This window comes from Zasmidium cellare (genome assembly GCF_010093935.1).
Source record: "Zasmidium cellare ATCC 36951 unplaced genomic scaffold M409scaffold_56, whole genome shotgun sequence".
Lineage (NCBI taxonomy): Eukaryota > Fungi > Ascomycota > Dothideomycetes > Mycosphaerellales > Mycosphaerellaceae > Zasmidium > Zasmidium cellare.
In genome coordinates this window covers 108,450-128,012 of record NW_022987000.1, presented here as the reverse complement: position 1 = coordinate 128,012, position 19,563 = coordinate 108,450, and the positions used below count along the sequence as shown (strand labels likewise).

The 19,563-nt window shown below is 54.9% G+C and overlaps 6 protein-coding genes across 6 annotated transcripts; 3 read left to right on the top strand and 3 right to left on the bottom strand.

Moving 5' to 3' along the window:
• Positions 1-650: 650 nt before the first annotated feature.
• Positions 651-1,860, top strand: M409DRAFT_70876 (glycoside hydrolase family 105 protein; the record flags this gene model as incomplete). Its single annotated transcript, XM_033818938.1, has 2 exons — positions 651-1,700; positions 1,771-1,860. The coding sequence occupies 2 exons, from the start codon at positions 651-653 to the stop codon at positions 1,858-1,860; spliced, it is 1,140 nt and encodes a 379-aa protein (XP_033660588.1).
• Positions 1,861-3,114: 1,254 nt separating this feature from the next.
• Positions 3,115-4,848, bottom strand: M409DRAFT_60621 (uncharacterized protein; the record flags this gene model as incomplete). The annotated part of the gene is made up of 2 exons (XM_033814536.1): positions 3,115-3,232; positions 3,287-4,848. The coding sequence occupies 2 exons, from the start codon at positions 4,846-4,848 to the stop codon at positions 3,115-3,117; spliced, it is 1,680 nt and encodes a 559-aa protein (XP_033660587.1).
• Positions 4,849-6,158: 1,310 nt separating this feature from the next.
• M409DRAFT_70874 (uncharacterized protein) lies at positions 6,159-12,857 on the top strand (the record flags this gene model as incomplete). The annotated part of the gene is made up of 2 exons (XM_033818937.1): positions 6,159-9,160; positions 9,215-12,857. 2 exons carry the CDS (start codon positions 6,159-6,161, stop codon positions 12,855-12,857), a joined length of 6,645 nt encoding a protein of 2,214 aa, XP_033660586.1.
• A 365-nt stretch (positions 12,858-13,222) lies between these two features.
• M409DRAFT_70873 (glycoside hydrolase family 79 protein) lies at positions 13,223-14,995 on the bottom strand (the record flags this gene model as incomplete). Its single annotated transcript, XM_033818936.1, has 2 exons — positions 13,223-13,260; positions 13,432-14,995. The coding sequence occupies 2 exons, from the start codon at positions 14,993-14,995 to the stop codon at positions 13,223-13,225; spliced, it is 1,602 nt and encodes a 533-aa protein (XP_033660585.1).
• A 980-nt stretch (positions 14,996-15,975) lies between these two features.
• Positions 15,976-16,691, bottom strand: M409DRAFT_70872 (uncharacterized protein; the record flags this gene model as incomplete). Its single annotated transcript, XM_033818935.1, has 2 exons — positions 15,976-16,055; positions 16,088-16,691. 2 exons carry the CDS (start codon positions 16,689-16,691, stop codon positions 15,976-15,978), a joined length of 684 nt encoding a protein of 227 aa, XP_033660584.1.
• A 1,567-nt stretch (positions 16,692-18,258) lies between these two features.
• M409DRAFT_29856 (uncharacterized protein) lies at positions 18,259-19,511 on the top strand (the record flags this gene model as incomplete). The annotated part of the gene is made up of 2 exons (XM_033809657.1): positions 18,259-18,608; positions 18,656-19,511. The coding sequence occupies 2 exons, from the start codon at positions 18,259-18,261 to the stop codon at positions 19,509-19,511; spliced, it is 1,206 nt and encodes a 401-aa protein (XP_033660583.1).
• Positions 19,512-19,563: the final 52 nt, after the last annotated feature.

Sequence of the window (19,563 nt, the reverse complement as noted above, 5' to 3'; positions counted from 1 at the left end):
GGCCGGTCTGGACAAGACGCCGAGCAGCATATATTCAGGCTCAACTTCGGTTGTCAAAACACCGTAACGAAGTTCTACAAATAGCTGATCGTACTCAACCAGAATAATAGCGATACACTCCTGATTCCAGCATCAGAGGTAGCCTGTCGACATGCATTCTTCAGAGCTGATCTGCAACGAAAGATCCTCAATGGGGCAATCAATATGGTTCCTGGGTATACCACTCGGGGCTGAACGGGAGCATTGTCCGCTTTTATCCAGGAATGACTTCATCTCTTCAACATCCCACTAATCAAATTATTCAACTCCCACGTCGAAGTCTGATGATTTCTGGACTTCCATCCCAAGGTTGCCCATGCTGACTGAGCCTGTTCTCTCGTCCTGCAGGGATCTTTAGGCTGTCTCACATTGATATGCGGGAAATCGGCACCACGACACTAGTTCAGACAAGGATTCGATCTAGCTGAATAAATAAGATGAACTTCTTCAACTTCACACTTCCGGGATTCGACACCTACTCTGCCATAACCAGAATGGCACGTTCAACCATGCAGACTGCCGTGATCCTGCTGGGACTTATCGCCACCCATACCACCGGCCAGCGTCTGCAATGTCCATGGAATCCTCCGGCTGATGGACTGGCACTTAAAATGTTGGACAGCAACATCGCTCGTGGTGATGGGATTGAGAATAGTGGCGCATCGACTGGATTTATTGAACTTGGGATTTTCCAACAGGCTCTCCGTGAGAGCATAGCTTACACCAACTCTACGACTCAAAAGAAGACATGGGAAGAATATCTCCAAAACAGCACATTGAGTGCCGTGGCTTCCCTCTCCAACGCCACTGCAAATGCTGGCCTACCCCTGGATCGTCTAAGCATTGGCACCTCAATGATCCACCTATATGAATCGACGAAAGACGAAGCCTACCTCCCAGCCATCCGTGCTCTTCAAGACTCCGTCCTGCAACAACCTCGCAACGCCAACGGCGGCCTCTGGTACTACCAGAACCGAAACAACCTCACTGCATACCACAACCTCTCCTACGCAGACGGAATGTTCTCCTTCCCACCCTTCGCCATCCTCTCCGCCAACCACTCCTCCGCGGACGTCAACTCCTTCGGCGCCGAAGCAGCCCTAATCCAACTCCAAACCCTCTACAACATCTGCAAAGACTCCTACGGCCTCCTCGTCCACGGCTACGACGCCTCCAAAGACCACGCCTGGGCCAACAAAGAAACCGGCGCAAGTCCCGCCGTCTGGGGCCGCGCCTTAGGCTGGTACACCCTGGGCCTAGTAAACACCCTCTCCCTCCTCTCCCCCTCCCACCCAACCTTCCCCGCCCTCAAAAACCTCTACAACTCCCTCATCCGCGCCCAACTCACCGCCTCCGACCGCTCCCTCGCCATCGAAGGCTCCTACGGCGTCTGGCAGATCGTCGACCACCCCGGCGCGACGTTCGGCGACCACGCGAACTTTGTCGAAGCGAGCGCGAGCTGTCTGACGGCGTACAACCTCCTGCGTGGGGCGCGAGAGGGCTGGATCGAGGATGAGAGTGTCAAGGAACGGGCGGTTTTGGCGGGCGTGGGCATTTTTCAGAATGTGATTTACGAGTTTTTGGTGGAGAATGGGGATGGGACGGTGGGGTTGAATGGGACGAGTACTGTGGCGACGTTGAGTGGGGATGTGGATTTTGTGGTGAGTCCTGACGACTTTTTAACTCCTGAGGTTTCTATGTTGGCGTTTGCTGACTTGGAATTGATAACAGTACTACGTCACACGGCCGACGGTGTTGAATAGCTTGATCGGCACGAGTGCCTTCATCCTCGCGAGTCTGGAGGTGGAGAAGATCTGTTAGTCACTGGTGCGACGAAGACCAAAGGACTTGCTTCACGGCAGCAAGGCGTCTATGCAGAGACAATAGATATAGACACCAAATGCCTTGTCAGACATCCTCCACACCTTTGCCCCATTTCACTGCAGCCTTGTGAAAAGCTACGACTAAACATACATCCACATACAACAAACACCTCTCAGACAAAATGGGCCAATGCCTCTGCACCCCCACCGTACGTCGAGGCGGAGGAAGAGGAAGCATAGGAGGTCGTCGTAGTGGACGACGTTCAACGAGGAAGAGCTGGCGACGAAGATCCTCGCGGAGGTCGACGACGATGAGAAGCACGCCAAAGAATGGGCGAGGCTCACGTGGAGCGGGCGCGAGAAGATGGGGAGGCGGCGGCAGGAAGGCGTCGAGGAGATCCGCACCGAGAGCCGCGAAGGGCCCGTCGAGGAGGTCTACTGCGGAAGTTGGGAGAATGCCCACTGGAAGGTCGTCGAGACCGCCGAGGAGGTCTACACCTCGACAACCTGCACAGAGACCTTCGAGGAGGTCTGCACCACGACCGCGACGACCACGACGACGGTGATGAACGCGGTGCCATTGTATTCACTACCTACCACAAAACCACTTCTGCTCATGATACAAATACCCCAACCAGCACTTCCCCTAACTAGCACTTCCCCTAACTAGCACTTCCCCTAACTAGCACTTCCCCTAACTAGCACTTCCCCTAACTAAACATCTTCTACTCCCTTTCTACCGTCCTCAACACAACCACCCCGCTTCTCACACACCACAAACATCCGAACCATGGGCCAAACCCCCTCCTCATCAGAAGCGCCTCTCGGCGGGCGGATCAAAGATTACGAAGCCGCCTTATTGGCTCAGCAGCACCAACAACAAAACCAAGGAGAGCTGTATGGAAGACGACGAGGGAATTCGTATGGAGGTGGAGGTGGAGCCCGAATTTCTCAAGACGGTGGCGGTGGATGACCTCCTATGACGGATTCGATGGGTGGGTATGGACCTGGTGGGTATGGGTATGGGTATGGATTCGGAGATGGATGTGACGGTAGAGGACGATATAACTGGTGATTGGAGTCATAGGTAGATAGACTGTCGTGGTTGATATCGAGTATCTTTGAATAGTGAATAAATTCGAGGGGGATATCGCTTTAAAAACAAACAAACCAAAAAAAAACAATCTCAACTTGAGGCCGTCCCATCATCTTATACGCATCAAAAGCATGACTGTTCTTTTTTCATGATTCTTCAGATTGCCGGAGCCTCCCACGCCTCTCGTTTGATTTTCATCAGATTCGCCTGTTTGTGTGGCATGGAGAGTTCTTTTTCGCGGTAGAAGCCGAGTTCCTCGCAGTATTTTCGTAGTCTGTAGGACGTCTCGTTAGCAGAGCGTTCACGGAGGCAATGATGCTGGACTCACTTCACGTTATCCACCCTCGGCTCCATCATCACCACATTCGTCCTCGAGTCGGCCAGCCAACAGTAGTGTATGAGCGCACTCAGCCACACATGCACTCGATGCTGGCCCCTGAATTCCTGCTCTCCAACCAGGACGTGTAGCCCTCGATCGAAGTCGCCGCTCTCGCCGCCCAAGAAGGTGTTCACCCGGTCTTCCTTGACCCAGTAGATTTCGAAGAAGGCGAACGGCTTTCCGTCAAAACATCCAATCACGGGCATGGAGTGTTTGGATGTCAAGGCGTGTTTGAGAAACTCTTCCTGATGGGACAGATCGCCCTGCTCGCCCCATGAGTAGGCGACCCGAGGATCGTTCATCCACTTGTGGAGGATCTCGCAGTCTGACATCCGGTTGCACTCGTTCTCGTTGTCGATGGACAGGTTGTTGAGTGTGACGACTGAGGGATCGGAATGGGAGTTCGCCGTACGGAGGATATCTCGAGCAGATGCCAAAGATGGTTCCCCGCCTGCGTGTTGGGAGAATGGGCCATTGTACGCGATTGGCCGTTTGCTGAGAGAGGCCACGCGGAAGCTGAGGTATTGTTGAACACTGGGTATGTATCGCGTGTAGAAGGTCTCGCCTTCCCGCGGTGGTTTGCGTCGGATTGGATGCCGGATGTTGTTCGTGAATGTGTATTGTGCTGGCGGAGGTGGGTAGAACGTGGGAAGGTGTGAGCTGGAGTGGAAAGGGCCAGGAGGGGTACTGGCTCTGTTCGTCAGCGCAGATTGGGTCGTCGCTTGGATGTTGAGGTTCGTAGGCTCGTCGTGTATCCGGCTATTCCTGTTGGGACTACCTGGCCGACTGCCTGCCGGGCTGAGCGAGGGAAATGGTGAGTTTGTCTGCAGCGGCGTGAGGGTGAAGAGATAGATTCTCGGATCCAGTTGCCAGAAGCTCCGCCGCGAGACGAACATCTTTGTCCATCCTTCTCCCGTATTCGTTATGCCCTCTTCAGGATCCAGGCCAACCGTAGAATCCTCTGTCGAGATCAAACCCATCCTCTCCAACTTTGGGAGGAGGTGCTTGCCCTTGAATATACCTTCCCTGTTGATGTTGATGTGCCATTCCCCCTTTGGCTTGCCATCATCTGGTGTCTTTTCTGACTCCGCCGTCGTTATCTGTTGTGTCGGCTCTTGCTGGTGAAAGTACCAATATAGCGTTGCCCACAGCATCATCGCAATCTGTCTTGTAGGACTGGTCGGCGGTCTGAACTCATTCGATGCAGGGTTCGATATTGAGGAAATGAACATATGGTCATGCCTCAAGGTCGGTCGCTTGTATCGGTGAATGTGGGGTCTTTTAGGTAGAGGCTTCTCTGGGAATGGCTCGTCCGGGCTCTGACCGTCTGGGACAGCCTCGACAGACTTGTGGTCGCTTTCATCGTCCTCGCTGTTGAGAATGATGGTCCAGCCAGGCGGAAAGACATTATGGTGGGTGTTTAGATCATTGGCCTTGAAGAACAGGCCACCAAAGACAGGTGTGACGTTCAGGGTCTGGCCATTGGGAAGATGGACTAAGGAGGGGGCCATGTCTTGACTCGGAGGCGCATTCGTGCTCACATAACCTTTGAGACGTCAAGAGCAGCTCTGGAGTGGTATTTGGGGTTGTGCGATTCGAAGAGAGGCAGGAATGGCGTCGTGGAAATCTTCGGCGGGACTTTGCTGGCGGGGAGAGATAGCTTGCTTGCTTCGGCAGAATCGAGTCGAGGCGAGGGCGTGGAGGTAGAATGCTGGCAGGAGGTGGTGCCAAGGGATGCGATTGACAAACAACGCAGGTCGGTCTAATCAATTGCTTACCATTAGCTGGCTCTGCACGTCACGGCGAGGCTTGCGAGGCTTGGTGAGGTAACAGATGGCAGCAAACCTCTCGGTCGACTTAGTCACTGCTGCCATCCCGCAGAGCTCTCGCGCAGCCCTGCAAAAGGCGCGTAGCTGGTGCTCGTCACCCCTCTTGCTGCATGCGGGATAGCAGGAGAATTGGACCCAGCACATGTAACCAGCCGCCGCAGGGCGGTATTTGGCAGTACGCTGTACAACTTGCTGATTGCGTCTCCCTCAAAGAATCGACGCTTATAGGCCATAAGATACAGGTGTTTCCGATGGCAAATGCTAGGTCAATGTAGGGAAGTACAGGATACTTATAACAATGAGGGAAAAGGATAAAGGTAACGTTTGACCACGACTCGTAAGTTCAGGCTGAATGAGGGATTGGGGGCCAGACGAGATCCGAATAGGCGGATTCGAGCTGGTGGTTATCCGTGCATTGAGTTGCATGTGGCTCTGCCGTTGGAAGCGACGGGGATCAGGCCATATTACGACGAGAATAGTATAGATCCTCGTCCAATTAGTGGCCTCTTGTCTCTGCCGGAGCAGTCTCCTTCGTTGCCGGCGACTCCTGATGCGCCTGCGCAGACGACGACGACGACGACACGACACGAGAGCCCGCGAGCAGACGAGGAAGGAAATAGTATTGTCAAGAGCAGCGACGAACAGGTGGAGCGGACTGGCGCTGGACTGGTACTGGACTGTGGAGCGAGTGGACGTGGATGGGCGCAGGGCTGGCTGGCATCTGACAGTCGCATAGGAAGCGCCATCTCGCTGCGCTGGTGGCCGGACAGGCTGCGCGCAAGGCCGCCCTCGACATCCAGCAATACATACCTCCAGGGGTACTGTTTCGTTGAATGGAGGCGTCGGCGCGTGGGACAGGGTCGGCGTCGTTTCTCATCATCCACCGCAGTGAGCGATTGGACACGCCCGCTGAGGCCACGCCAGCAGCAGCGCAGAGCATCCCGTCATCTCCACCACGCCGCATGCTGCATGTGTAACGCGACCACGTTCTGATGTTCTCCAAGAGGCGAGGGCCGCCCAAGCGGTCCAGCGACCACGCCGCCTCCCCCAATGCTGTGCCGTCGCCCGTCTCTGCCTCTTCCACCACCGCCCACGACCCGCCGCTGGTCAGTCCGCTGCAGATGGCCTTCGACTTCGAGTCCTTCGACGTGCCGCCACCCCTCAGCGCCAGCACCACCGATGCTCCGCCCTCCCCCTTCTCCCCCGCCAGCGCCGAATCGCCTGCGCGGCCGCGGACGAGTCATGGATTGCCGGGTAGCAGCAGTAATGGCATTGGGGGAAAGAATGGCAGTGGGCGGGGGAATAACGGATTGCAGCCGCCCAGTCTGCCTCCAATCCCGCAGGTGGCTAGTCGGAACAACAGCACACGCAGTTCGAATTCGAACGAGTCGAGGGAGCAAGAACACGCAAGTCATTGGGCCAAGGCGCGGGCCAGAGACGAGGCGGACAATGCGTCGGTGGTGAGCAAGAAGAGCGCTCTCAAGGCGCGGCTCAGCTTCGAGCATCCTATCGATATGCTGCCCCCGCTATCGCGACCATCCACCCCGGGAGGCTCCAAGATACCAGAGAGACCGCAGACCGCAGCTGGGTCGAGCAATGCCAGTACTCCTCGGATGGAGTCCTCGCTGTTTCCCACGAGGAACGATGTGCCCATATTACCTCAGCCTCCGAATCAACCAGCTATGAGCAGATCATTCATCGACAGCAGAGATAAGCCGTACAGCCAGCCGCGGCCGCGACCGTTCATGATGCAAGGGAACCACAGCTCTCCCAGTCTCCTACAACCTCAGGCGGCGTCCGCTAATGGACGACAGCCCACCCCCATCTACGGCTCATCCAAGAACTTTATCAGCCCGAAGCCAAGCATCCAGAACATGTCACAGCGAACGAACCTCAGCGGCTCTACGGCTCGTCCAAGTACTCAGGCCTCATCGCTAACCGCAAACTCCAATTCACCCACCGTCACCATTGGCACTCCATATCAGGCGACCGCCAACACCTTTCCCTTGCCGCAGCATGTCATGACGAGACCCAAGACGCCAGGAGCCACTGCGACTGTGGCTGGAGTGTCTGTTCCCACTCACCACACTTCTTCCAAGTCCATCGCACATCCGCCCGAGCAGAAAGAGCCGAAGAAGAAAGGGCGACTACTGAATCCACTATCGCTACTGCAAAGACGGCGGAGCAACCAGGATCCAGATGTGGTCACCGAAGAAAGATCGCAGCGCCAGGCACAGGCCCAGGCGCTTGCGAGACAGCGAGATGTCGCACAATCAGGTATCTACAAGCCGCCGCCCGACTTCGATCCTCGAATCAAGGGGAAATTGGTTCACGACTTCAGCGCTCCTCGAAGCAGCAAACGCAACACATTCGACGAGTTGAGCATGTCAGACGATATGCAGAGTCCAGAGCAACCACTTCCATCACCAGGATACCCACCACGCAACGCTTCACTGGTCAATCGAGGCCCGCTGAGTGACCGGAGTGAGCGACGAAGTACACACACGCCCGTGTTTATGGAACATCTTGGCGAGAACCCTGAAGCATCACGACGTATTAGCTCCCTGCAGGCGGAGAATCTCGAGAACAAGGACTTCTTGCAGAGAGCGTCAAAGCACTCCTCGATTACGAGCTATTCTCAAGAAAGTGCCATTCTGCCGCCTTTCGCAAGAAGAAGTCAAGTCTTGGATGCGACACAGGCGAGCTTCTACAAAGATGACGAATCGAAACGATCGAGCGACCCGTCGAGTGAGAAAGAGCGCGATTCGACGCTGAGTTCTATCAGCGAAGTCAGCCCGATCACGGCGAGGAGCAGCGCCCACAACGTTGATGTACGGCAAAGTCTTAGCCCAGTCTCGCCATCGAGCCCAAGTAAAGGCTATCGACCCGTTTCGGACGTCCAGGGCCCCTCATCCGTGCGCCCTGTCTCGGAAGCCAGTAGCAAGAGTGACTCGCAGGATAGTGGGAAGAGGCCGGTGTCACAACTAACAAAAACATCTTCTCAAGAGAGGCGCTCCAAGGGAGCGAGTGAAGTCACTGCACGGCCGTATTCTGTTGTTCTGGCTCCTCCAGTGATCAATACCATCGCCGAAGGCTCTGTCGAGAGCTCACCGATCGATGGTGCCTCCACTCATTCTCCACAGATCTTGACACGAGGAATCTCCATTCGACATTCGGCCAATTCGGGTCCTGAGCCGGATGCGTTGCAGCCCCCAGGCGCACATACTCCTGGCAAAGCCGACGATTCATCGGCCTCGCCATCCTTGCTGGAAAGAACAGCAGGCATTCCCACCCCAGAGAAGACCCCCGAGCCAGAGTTGGTGGAGTCGATCCAGTTCAAGCCGAATAAGGATTCGCCAAAATTGGTCGAAAAGCGCACGTCTGCGGTCGGCCATTCGAGGAAAAGTTCCAACGTACCAAAACATCACGCTAGCAATGCTTCCAGGTTTTCTTTCCAGCCGGGAAGCGAGAGCGCGTTGCAAGAGCAAGCACTTGAAGAAAAGCATCGTGCGCTGCGGAAGAGTCAAATGACTGAAATGATTCCCCGAGGTCCTACGCCAGACGATGAAGACGACGACGATGATTTTGACGCTGATGCTATGGATGACATGGATGAAATGGAGATGGAGGCTGAAAAATTTGGAGAGCCTGTCAAACCGATGGAACCCATGCCACCTTCCCAGAGCGGACTCTACTTGCAGCAGGCTCGTCAAGCTCTCCAACAAGACTCGTATAGTGATGATGAATCCGTGTACGACGACGACATTCCTGAAGTGACCAACGAAGAGGACGTACCTTATCCGGATCACCCAGCCTTTCGTACACACTCGGCCCTGGGCAGCTACTCCCAACGTAACTCTTATCAAATGGGTACGCCGGATGGATATTGGCGAGGGAGCACCATCGATCACTACATGCGTGACTCGTACTTTATGCCTACCCATTCGCGAATGCATAGCCAGAACTCCGACGCAACCGGAGACACCTCGTCCACGCAGGAGCATCTTGCTCCTACCGACGGAGTTACAGGCGCAAATCGCTCCTCGAGACCGCGATCAAATTTTTATCTGCAACCGAGCACTGCTGTGGACACTCCAACCGCTTCACCACATTCCGAGAAACGGTTGGTCCCACCTCGAGACAGTGGGAACAGCGAGCAGAACAGAGTCGCCAGTGGCATGACAGTCATTCAACCCGGCAGTGCGTCCAGCTCGGAAGAGAGCCTCTTGCTCAACCAGGGCATAGAGAATCCTGACAGAGAGCATGTCATCAGCGGTATGAGCTATTCAACCGTGAATACAGATGATGCTCAGTCGCCTCAGAAAAATATCGCTACTAATCCGCTGTACAGGCAGTCACAGGCTGCGAAGTCTTCAACTCATGTCGAGGATAGTCCTCCGTTCCGAAATAGGGACAGCGGAGTCAGCGAGAGCACTCGCGTTCCTAGTGCGATGAGTCTCTCTACCTCAGATACGACCGATCAGCGACAGCGAAGGTCGTCCCCGGACGTGGAGAAAGACCGTGGGCGGACAGAGACCTTGGACGAAGACGAAGATGCCATCAGCCTGGCTTCTCCAGCTAAACACGAAGCTACGAAGCCAGCCGGGAGTACCGATGACGATGACCCAGACGTTCTAAGTCTTGCTTCGCCAAACAGGAGCACGTACAGTCCGCTCGGCGTTGAGAGAACCTTGTCTCATGATGAGATAAGTCTAGCATCGCCTCCGAGAAATGTGTTGGGGCATGGCCATAGTGACTCGATCGACGCTATCAGCTTGGCCTCTCCGACCAAAAACCTGGGCCAGCAAGATTACGAGCGCAACAACTCTGCTGCAGGGATCAGTCTAGCCTCACCGACACATGAGCTTGAGCAAGACGAAGAACACCCGCGGAAGCAGTCCAAAGCCAGCATATACAGTGATGGCAGAAGGAATGGTTCTGTGGGAGCACTGAGCCTCGGATCACCGCCACAAAGCAGATTCGGACACAGATCTACGGAAAGTGGGATGAGTTTCGAAGACTTTGCACAGAGTGGATTAAGCAGCCCGTCCGCTCCTGAACACAGAGCTTTGAGACCCGTAACGCCGCCTGCGACCAGCCATGGAGATCCAAACGCCACGCTCAGCCCGTCAAGTAAAGCTAGCAGCCCCCGGACGGTATCCACCGGTCTTGGTCTCAGCATGTTCGCCGGCTTCGATTTCGACGAACAGCCGCCCTTGCCGACGACTCAGATCACGTCCAGTGAAGATTTGGCCAAAGATTCAGCTCGTCCTGTTGCAGGCATCGCGCAAACCCCTGCCAGTCCACAGCAAAGCCAATCATCCAACCCGCGTGCACTTGGCAGCCCTAGCAGTACTGCCAGCAGTCCGCGAACAGTGTCCACCGCCATGGGGATGAGTATGTTTGGGGGTTTTGAGTTTGAAGATCGAGCAGGCCCTCTGCCAGATCTACCGAGCAAGTCCAAGCACAACAAAACAGCAAGCGCGGCAAGTGGCATCAGCCCAAGGAATTCTGCATTCGCACATGCCAAATCTGCAAGTGTGCAGCAGCAGGCTACAACGACACAGCCTGATCATCAAAGGTTCCTCAGTCTATCAACTGCAGGTCAAAACGATCGCACTGTCTCTACTGCTCTTGGGATGAGCTCTTTCGGCGGCTTTGACTTTGACGATGGACCCTCCAGCCTTTACAGCAGCCAGCGTGACACTTCCTCTACTCAGCAGAGTACCTTTGGGAAAGCCCTTCACAAGCCCAACGAAAGCCAATCCGCGCCTCGTGGAGATTGGAGCGACCTCCAGAAACACACCTCGCCCACTCTTGGGTCGCCAAGTCGTGTTACCGTGCCTACATATCATGTCTCGGGTGAAAGTCAAGACACGAACCTACCACAAGATCAGGACAGCGGGCCAGCTTCTGCAAGGACTTCGATGAACCCGAACTTCCAGTATGCCAGGCCAAGTATTGCATATGCCGAGGATGATGACATGTACTTTGATGATGGAAACTTTGAGCACGATATCAATGGATCTCACGGCGCCAGCTTCGACGAGAATGTCTTCGACGACGATGCCTTCGTGTCTCGCCCGGGCTTCGTCAACCGTTACCAACACCAGCGAGACAACAGTGGCATGACAATGACAAGCCTAGGGAGTGATGGGCCATATCCGTCCTTTGCGATGCCGAATGCAGCCAGGGCGAGCGCGAGGTACTCGCAGATGGGGCTTGAAGATCTGCCCTTGCATGATCAATTCGATCCTCGATTCATACCCCAACGCAATCCATCTGAGGATGCCAAGCGATTAGGCATGAGCGATAGGGTGCCGCCTGTCCCTGTTCCGGAGTCGAACACGGAAGCCTTCTCACGAATGCAACAAAGTCTGCACAGCTATCACGCAGCATTGGCCGATGCAGCGACGAAAGCTGCAGCAGACGGACGATTTGTGCGTGCCCCGAGCATTAGCGTATCGACTACCCAGAATCTCGCGGTCGAGCCGAAGACACTGATGTTGCCAGATGATCGGAGCATCAAGGACGACAAAAGTGTGTACTCCAATGGTGAAGAAGGCGGGGAAATTGCTATGCCTCATAACGACGCCAACAGCGACAGCAACGGACATCTGGGGCGCAGTGATACTAACGTCTCTCACTTGACGCATCTGACAAACTACAGCCCACCGAAGATGAGCTTCGATTTTGGCTTCGACCAGCCCGAGCATGACGATGACCTTTATGATGGGTTCGGCAACGACGACGATCTTGTCGCTGCCGCTAACGCCGAAGCGCTGGCTCTGGATGAAGACGGTTTTTATGGACAAGAATTCGATTTCTACCGCAGGCCTCGCGCCAACTCAGGAGACCTGGAATCTGTGAATGGTGGATACTTCGGTGAAGATGGTGACGATGGTCTGACGAGGAATAAGAGCCTGAAGGAACCTAATTTGACGCCCATCACTGAACGATCTGAGTTCAGTACCAGGAACAGCTTCATTGGTTTTGGAGCCAATGGACAGTTCGGCCCCGCCAGCGCTGGTCCCTACGGTCCTCACTCACCAGCTCTGGCGCGCATGCCAGTCACGCCTCTAATCGAAAGCGAAGTGACATCCTTCGACGAACTGCGACGGCTCAAAGCGAACGCCTTTGCGGGGGGTGGTAGTCAAAGTGGCAGCCTGAAAAGCAACAGCAACCGCTCAAGCTCACAGTCTCTACAGAACACCTTCAGCCCAGCCCAAGGCACTCGACCAGGACAAGGATACTTCGGCGGCGTGCCCATGCAATTCGCATACAGCAACGACTCGAGCGGCTCATCCAACCCCAACAGCGGCCACCCCATCACGATCGGCGGCCAACACGGCTTCAACTTCCAAGACTCGCCACAATCCGCAGGTTCGAGCCAAGGCATGCCCTTCTCCGTGGACCCGGATGCGACACCGAAGAGGAACAATCATTCGCAGCAACAACAACAGGATCCTCCCACAGCGCGCAAAGTCCCTCCCACACAAAGGGACTCGAATGCGAGTGTGATGCAAGGCCATTCGAGGAAGGGCAGCGGTGCGGATTCCGTGACGTATGTGAGAGAGCCGAATCCGGAGGGGAGTGGGAAGCCGAGATGGGTGTTGGAGAGGAGGCGGACGAGCGAGCAGGGGCAATTGGAGTTAATTGGACGGGAGCTTGTACAGAGTGGGTGGATATAAAGGAATTGAATGAATGGGAAGGAAAGAGTTGTGGGGGTTTTTGGTTTTGTTCGAGGGCGTTTTCTGAAGATTTTTTTTTTGGAATGGGAATGGGAATGGGAAAAAGTCGACAATGGCGGGAAGTACTCGTTTTTCGGAATCGGACGGACGGAGACATCACGACGCCAACAGACATGACAGAGACAGGGACAGGAGTGAAGGAAGGATTGACTGACTGCAAGCAACTGGTTTTTCTCTTCGATTTGTTGTCTTTTGTACTACATCTAGTGTGTAATTTTTTGGCTTCGAAACTTTGTCTATAGCGATGGCGCGGCGGTGGTGGGTCAGGCGACATCAAGGGTCATACCAGATGAGAGAGTGGCTTCTCAAACGTACGTATAGAAATGGGAAGGGGAACGAACGCCTTACACACAGGGCAGAGCAGGGTGAAAGCATAGGAAATGGGAAATAGGATGGGATTGTAGTATATATCGAGTCATTTGAACGTTGAACATTATTCTTAAAAAAAAATCTACCTACCATCCCTTTCCCTTTCTCCACCCTCCTCCTCCTCGTCCGCCCCAAGGCCACCAACCACCAGGACCACCCCATTGCTTCCCTCCCTCATCATCATCAAAGAAGACGAGCACGGCCTCACTCCCCCTCACACTAACAACCCCATCCGCACCGACCCTCTCAGTCGCCACATCCCCAGCCGCGACTCCCCCGTTGAACGATTGTCCCGCCCAGGTGACTTTCGCCGAGTCCTTCTCATCGACGTGCAGGGCTGTGAGGCGTTTGATAGTCGCCTGTGAGTTTTGTGGATGGCCCGGGAAGTGGCGAGGGTACGTTTGGGCGCCGAGCTGGGCGATGTCGAAGGATGCCGTGAAGTCTGAGGTCGAGTTGGCGTAGTAAGGTGTGAGGTTCAGGACAGCGAGTTTCGTCAGGCGATCGTTGTGGTAGAATGCGTAGGCGGAGAAGTGGTCTGAACTCAATCCCGCTGGTGTTTCCAAAGCGGCGATGCGTGTCCCTTCGACGGCGAAGGCTTCAGCGAGGAAGAGCAAGCCGGAGAAACCTGGCAGTGTTCTCTGCGCGCCGCGTTTGGACGTCGTGATGGGGTAGAGCATATCGTACGTCGAGAACCCGGGACTGCCATCATCACCCGCCGAGTTGGTCTGCTGGTTCGACTGGAAGACCAACGTGGCGCCTTGGTGGAGGTACGTCGCGCTGGCGTTGCGCACGGCGTAGATGAGTTCCGTGTCGATTTCCCAGAGCGCCTGCGCGAAGGTGTCGCTGACGTTGGGGTTCCCGCTGCAGGCTATCGAGTTGAACTCGCCGATGATCCATTCGCTCCCGGCGTCGAGGGCGGCTTTGGCGGAGGGGTAGATTTCCGTGTCGGCGTACTCGACGAGGCCGGTGTGGTTGAGGATGTTCTGCGTCGTGGCGAGGGCGGCGCGGGCAGGATCGCAGGTCGCGAAGGCGTAGGAGTGGATGCTATATTGGGCTACTTCGTTGCCAGAGTCGATTCCAAGGGGAATCAAGTCTGCAGGTCGGACATGCAGGGGCGTCGCATCCGTCGTCGCAGACGAAGCCCACCAGTTCCCATAACTAGCATTCTTCGTCGCCGCATCGATTTCCGCCGTCCAGTTCTGCCATTGGGAAATGTAGTTCTGCGTCGAATTCCCCCACCGCTCCGGATCATAATTCGTCGGCTCATTCCCCAACTCAAAGAACTTAATATGCTCCCCCTGATACTCCACGGACGCCACCGTCAACCCCCTCGCGATATCCAGACTATCGTTCCCGAAATTCAGCGTCGAGACAAATTCCGTTCCATTGGGGAAATTCGACCAGCTCTCATAATACGCCGGTCCTACGGTCGTACGATACACGCCTCCGTTCGCGTTCGTCGTCCGCACGGGGTTCCCAGCGTCGGCAGAGAAAATCATGCTGTCCATTGTAATTCCACCGGGACGGATCCGCGGGCGCAGGCCGTGTTGGACAAGGGTGTTGAGCGCGGCGAAGGTGAAGGTGTTGGGGGTGGTGGCGTTGCCGAAGAATTCGACCCAGAAGGCGGGTTCGAAGGAGAAGGAGGTGTAGGAGGGGGAGTGGGAGATGGAGGCGCCGATGGGTGGTGTTTGGGGGATTGAGAGGGGCATTGCGGTGTTGGGTGTTGCGCTGGCTTCTGCTATGAGGGCGCTGGCGGTGAGGAAGGTGGATTTCTTAGGCATGGTGTTTTTTTCTCTTCTCGATGATGCCTGTGTTCAAGGTGGATGAGAGAGCAGCAAGAAAAAGGGTAACAATACTTCCCTCATTGTTAAAGAACTCGGTCTACAAGGTGGAGCCGAACCGGGCGACGTCTTCGCACTCTCAGAAAGGCAATGATGTCTTGGAGGCTGTCGTGTTGAAGAGAGGGGATTGTCCTGGAGAGTTTGGGGGTGGATGTGGAGAAGGTGAGGTTTCTCCACGAATGTCAGCCCCCATGCACGTTCCTCTCGCGCCGAGACGGCCCGAAAGACCGAGATGCTCTTCTGTCGAGACTATTTCTTGTAAGCAAAATGGTCAACGAAGAAGACAACTCTTATTTGAAAGGCGTAAATATATAGATATGGTCTGTTCTCATTACTCGAGTAGCCCATCTATCGAAAGGGCTACACCCATGACTTCATGCAAATACGAAACACATTAAACATCAAACATCACCGCCAGAGTCTATACACCCAACCAGATGACCAGTCATGCACTCATACGAAATCTCCCAGTGGAAAGAAACAGAAACCCAACAAACGCCAACGCTTCAAGTCCATAATGCCCCATTCACATGGCTGTGTTGCTTTACCAGTTACCGGCACTGTAGCTGCTCGGCGCAGACCAGCTCGTGCTTGACGACTCATCGCAGCTCGTAGTCGTCGTGCTGGTCGTCCAGACGGTGGTGATAGGGACGCTGCTCGACCAGGTAGTGGAAGAGGAGGTGCTGTTCGACCATGCCGATGGAGTGGACCACGAGCTAGATGGGCTTGTTGTTGGGGTAGTCTTTGTCCATGCTGTAGTAGTATGGTTGCCCCAAGTAGTGGTGGTGTGCACTGGCGGAGGTACAACAGTACTCCAGGTCTGCTCTGAGCGAGAGGCCGACCACGACTCAGAGTGCGGCTGCTGTGGCGCTGGAGCAGGGTTCGGCTGAGGGTTGCCTGGTGCTGGTTGTGGTTGGCTCTGTCCCGGCTGAGGTGCTGGGTTGTTAGGCTGAGGCTGACCTGGTGCAGGAGCTGGAGTGCCAGGGGCAGGTCCGTCAGGTCCGCAGTCTGTCTTGGGGCAGATTCCAGCTTCCTGGAGATTTTGGAGCCAAGCGCCGGCGTCGAACTCGCTGTAGACGCGGGTGATGAGGAATGGGTACTGGCTACCGGCTGGTGCTTTCACCGTGTCCATGACGATGAGGCCGATGACTGGCTTGACATCGGTGATGTTGGCGGTGTTGGTCGTCTCCCATCGGATGATGACGGAGCTGCAAGCGTTCCACAGGTTCAACTGCTTGAAGTTGATATGAGGCTGCTGACCTTGACCAATCTCGAATTGCTCGCGGCTGGTGAAAGTGGGGGCAAGCAGCGGAAGAGTCATCGCCGCACTGCCCTGCGGACAGGTGTTGATGAGTGTGTTCACACCCTCTGAGTAGTCGGTGAAGTCTTCCGTGAGGATGGCGTTGGCGAGTTCGTCGGTGTAGCTGGCGATGAGCTCGCCGTACTTTTCAGCCACCACATTAGCTTGATCGTCCGTCATGCACTGGCTGCTTCCCCAAGCCGGGGCGGCGAGAGTACCGGCAGCGGCAAGAGAGAGTAGTGCGAGCGAGTTGAACGCGATCATGGTGCTTCCGTGTGTACTATGTTGTGTAACGTGGGACGGCCGGGATTGAATGCAGTGACTGCGGCTGGGTATATATTAAAAGCGAGAAGAAGGAGAGCGGTCGAAAACGAATGGCTCAAGGAATAAGACGGTAAGAGAGGCCCAAGGAAAAATTTGGCTTCGCTTGTGCGTTGCTTGTGTTGCTTGCTGGGAGATGTCTTGACTTTTGCGAGAAGCATGGCAAGTTCTTATACAACTTCTGAGCCATGGTCAGCCTGTCATCGTCTGCAGTGAGGTTCTCAGGCCGCCATGGCCTTGCTGGTAACAATAGACAACGCAGCCAAACCCATACGGCGCCGTCGCTGTCTTTGCGAGCAACAAGTGAGGCCATTGCGTATTGATCGTCGACCTGTTTGGTGGAACGCATTCTGCGTGTGTGTGCAAGGATAGAACAAGAAGTGCGGCGGAGTCAGCTTCGGACAATGCATGGGGGGCCGTTGAGCTGTGCCGTAGGATGCTTAAATCTGTCGACCAATCACAGAGCCAGACGCCAAGCTCCTCCTTCTTGATCAGGACATGTCACGTGCGCTGGAACTTGGGCTCTTCCAACACAGGATGCCGGACTGCACGTGTACGGTAGGATCCGGATATTGATCCATGGTACTATAACAGGATGTCGCTGGAACTGCCGAACATGTACAGCACATCGTATTCGTTGTAAACCGGTTTACGCGCTCTTCGAGAAGTTCTGAAGGCTCTATTCGCGAAGCTAAAGCACCAGAGCGACTCGGCATGCAGAAAGGGCTTCGGAACGGTCGAAGATCCGATCTGAGAAGACTGACAGCCGGGTGTTGTGCAAGAGATAAGCTTGTATGACTGTATGTCAAGCGAGTCAAGTCCTGCTTGTGCTTCTCAGCTTTGGCTTGGCTTTGTTGGCAGTAGTTGACAATTTTGGCTCAGGCCAGCAACATTGCGATTGTTCAGCAGACTTGCCAGTTATAGTCGAGGATGTCGAATCGAAGGCACGACCATGCTGGAGGAACCTTCTGCATAAGCCATGTCGGTAGGCCGCCAAGATAGCCAAAAGTGGTTGCAACAGACAGGTTCTCATGTCTGAGTTCTGGCGCTCCCAGGGCACATCTCTCCTTTGACTGTATGCACTCTCGACTGGGATACTGAGAACGATACAGCAGGTCGAGTCGCCGTGGGCCTCCGGAGTCGGCATCCCACCACCCTATCAAGGGCATGTCCACTTTACCCTCCCAGTCGAATCGGCTCTCGAAGTTTTTCATTTCATGGATCGAAAGGGCTCCATTCCTCGCAACTTGACGTTCCAACAGTTGTCACTGAGGATAATGAGCATTGCATCTTATGATGTGTACTCCATCTTGCCATGACCTCACCCAGCCGCAGACCAGAAAAGGCAATCGCTCATCCAGCCCAGATACGAAAGCAGGACAAGCGGCAGCAAACGCTAAAAAATCACATCGCTCTACTCTCTTGAAGACTCGAGACCCAGAAATACAAAAGGTTCGACTTGAGGTGCAGGAAAGATGTATCCCATTCAACTCCCCTCAGATCGGGCAAAATGTCGTCCCCAAAGTTCCCCTGGACCGACTCCAACCCCGTCATCATAATGGGGGCCGGTTTCGCAGGGCTAGCTCTTGCCCAAGGTCTGCACGTCCGAAAAATCCCTTTCCTCGTCTTCGAGCAAGACGAGCTCTCAACACGGCCTTACGGACACAGATTCAGACTCGATGAGGCGGGCATCGACGCCTTGCTGGAGACAATATCGCCTGAGCTAGGCGATCTGTTTGAGAAGACTTTTCCGAGGTTGATCAGCAAGGCTCCCAAGATTCGTGATGCGAGGACGTTAGAGGAGATGCCGCTGCCGTCAAGGCCGGAGCCGACTGGGAAAGGACCGTTGCCGATTGATCGGTGGGTTTGTTGCAGCAGTCGGTCGATTGAGGCTGATTGATTGTTAGGACATGGATCTTGCAGCTCCTGGCACTTGGGATCGAGGACAAGATTCACCGCGGGAAGACCTTTCTTTCTTACGAGATACTCCCATCAGGGGTCCGGGTCCACTTTTCCGACAGCATCTCCGTGACAGGCTGTCTGCTCGTGGGAGCAGACGGGGTCCGGAGCAAAGTACGTCGTCAACTCCAGCCAGACCGTAAACTCCTCGATATGGAGCGCCAGATTATTTGGGGACGGACTTGGATCACACCCAGATTCGCTGAGGAATATAGTCCGGAAGCCAACACGTGGCTCGTTGCCTTAGATCAAGAATCTCGAAAGAACAACGTCGTTCTCGAGCCGATTCTGTGGCGAGATAACATGAGCAAATTGTCGGGCGGCAGGCTACCCGATACAGAGGACTATCTCTACTGGGCATTTGCAACGGAAGCACCAGAGAGTAATGCCCCTCGAACACCAGACGAACTGAAAGCGTATATATCCGAGCACACAAAAGGCTGGCATCTAAAGTTCCTCCCACTCTTCGAATACGCAGATTGGAACCTGGCAGTCGGCACCAGGATATACTCCAGCAAGCCAGATATCGGCGACGTCTCCAACGGCAAGGGCTCTGTGATCCTCATAGGTGACTCCGCGAACCCCATGACACCTCAAGGCGGTCTTGGTGGCAGTACGGCTGTTCAGACTGCTGCTGATCTCTGTCGGACTCTCGAGAAAGACGGATGGAGTGAGGAGAATATGGCGGCTTTCCATGAGAGGGTGAAGGTGCTCGCCAAGAGGTCGATTGAGATATCCTTCGCCACGAACAAGATAATGACCGCTGGTAAGGATTGGCAGGAGTTTGCAGAGGTCGAACGTTAGAGTAGCCATGTAAGTGGTCGCGGTCGAAGGACTTGTTGTGACGTGCTCTGCT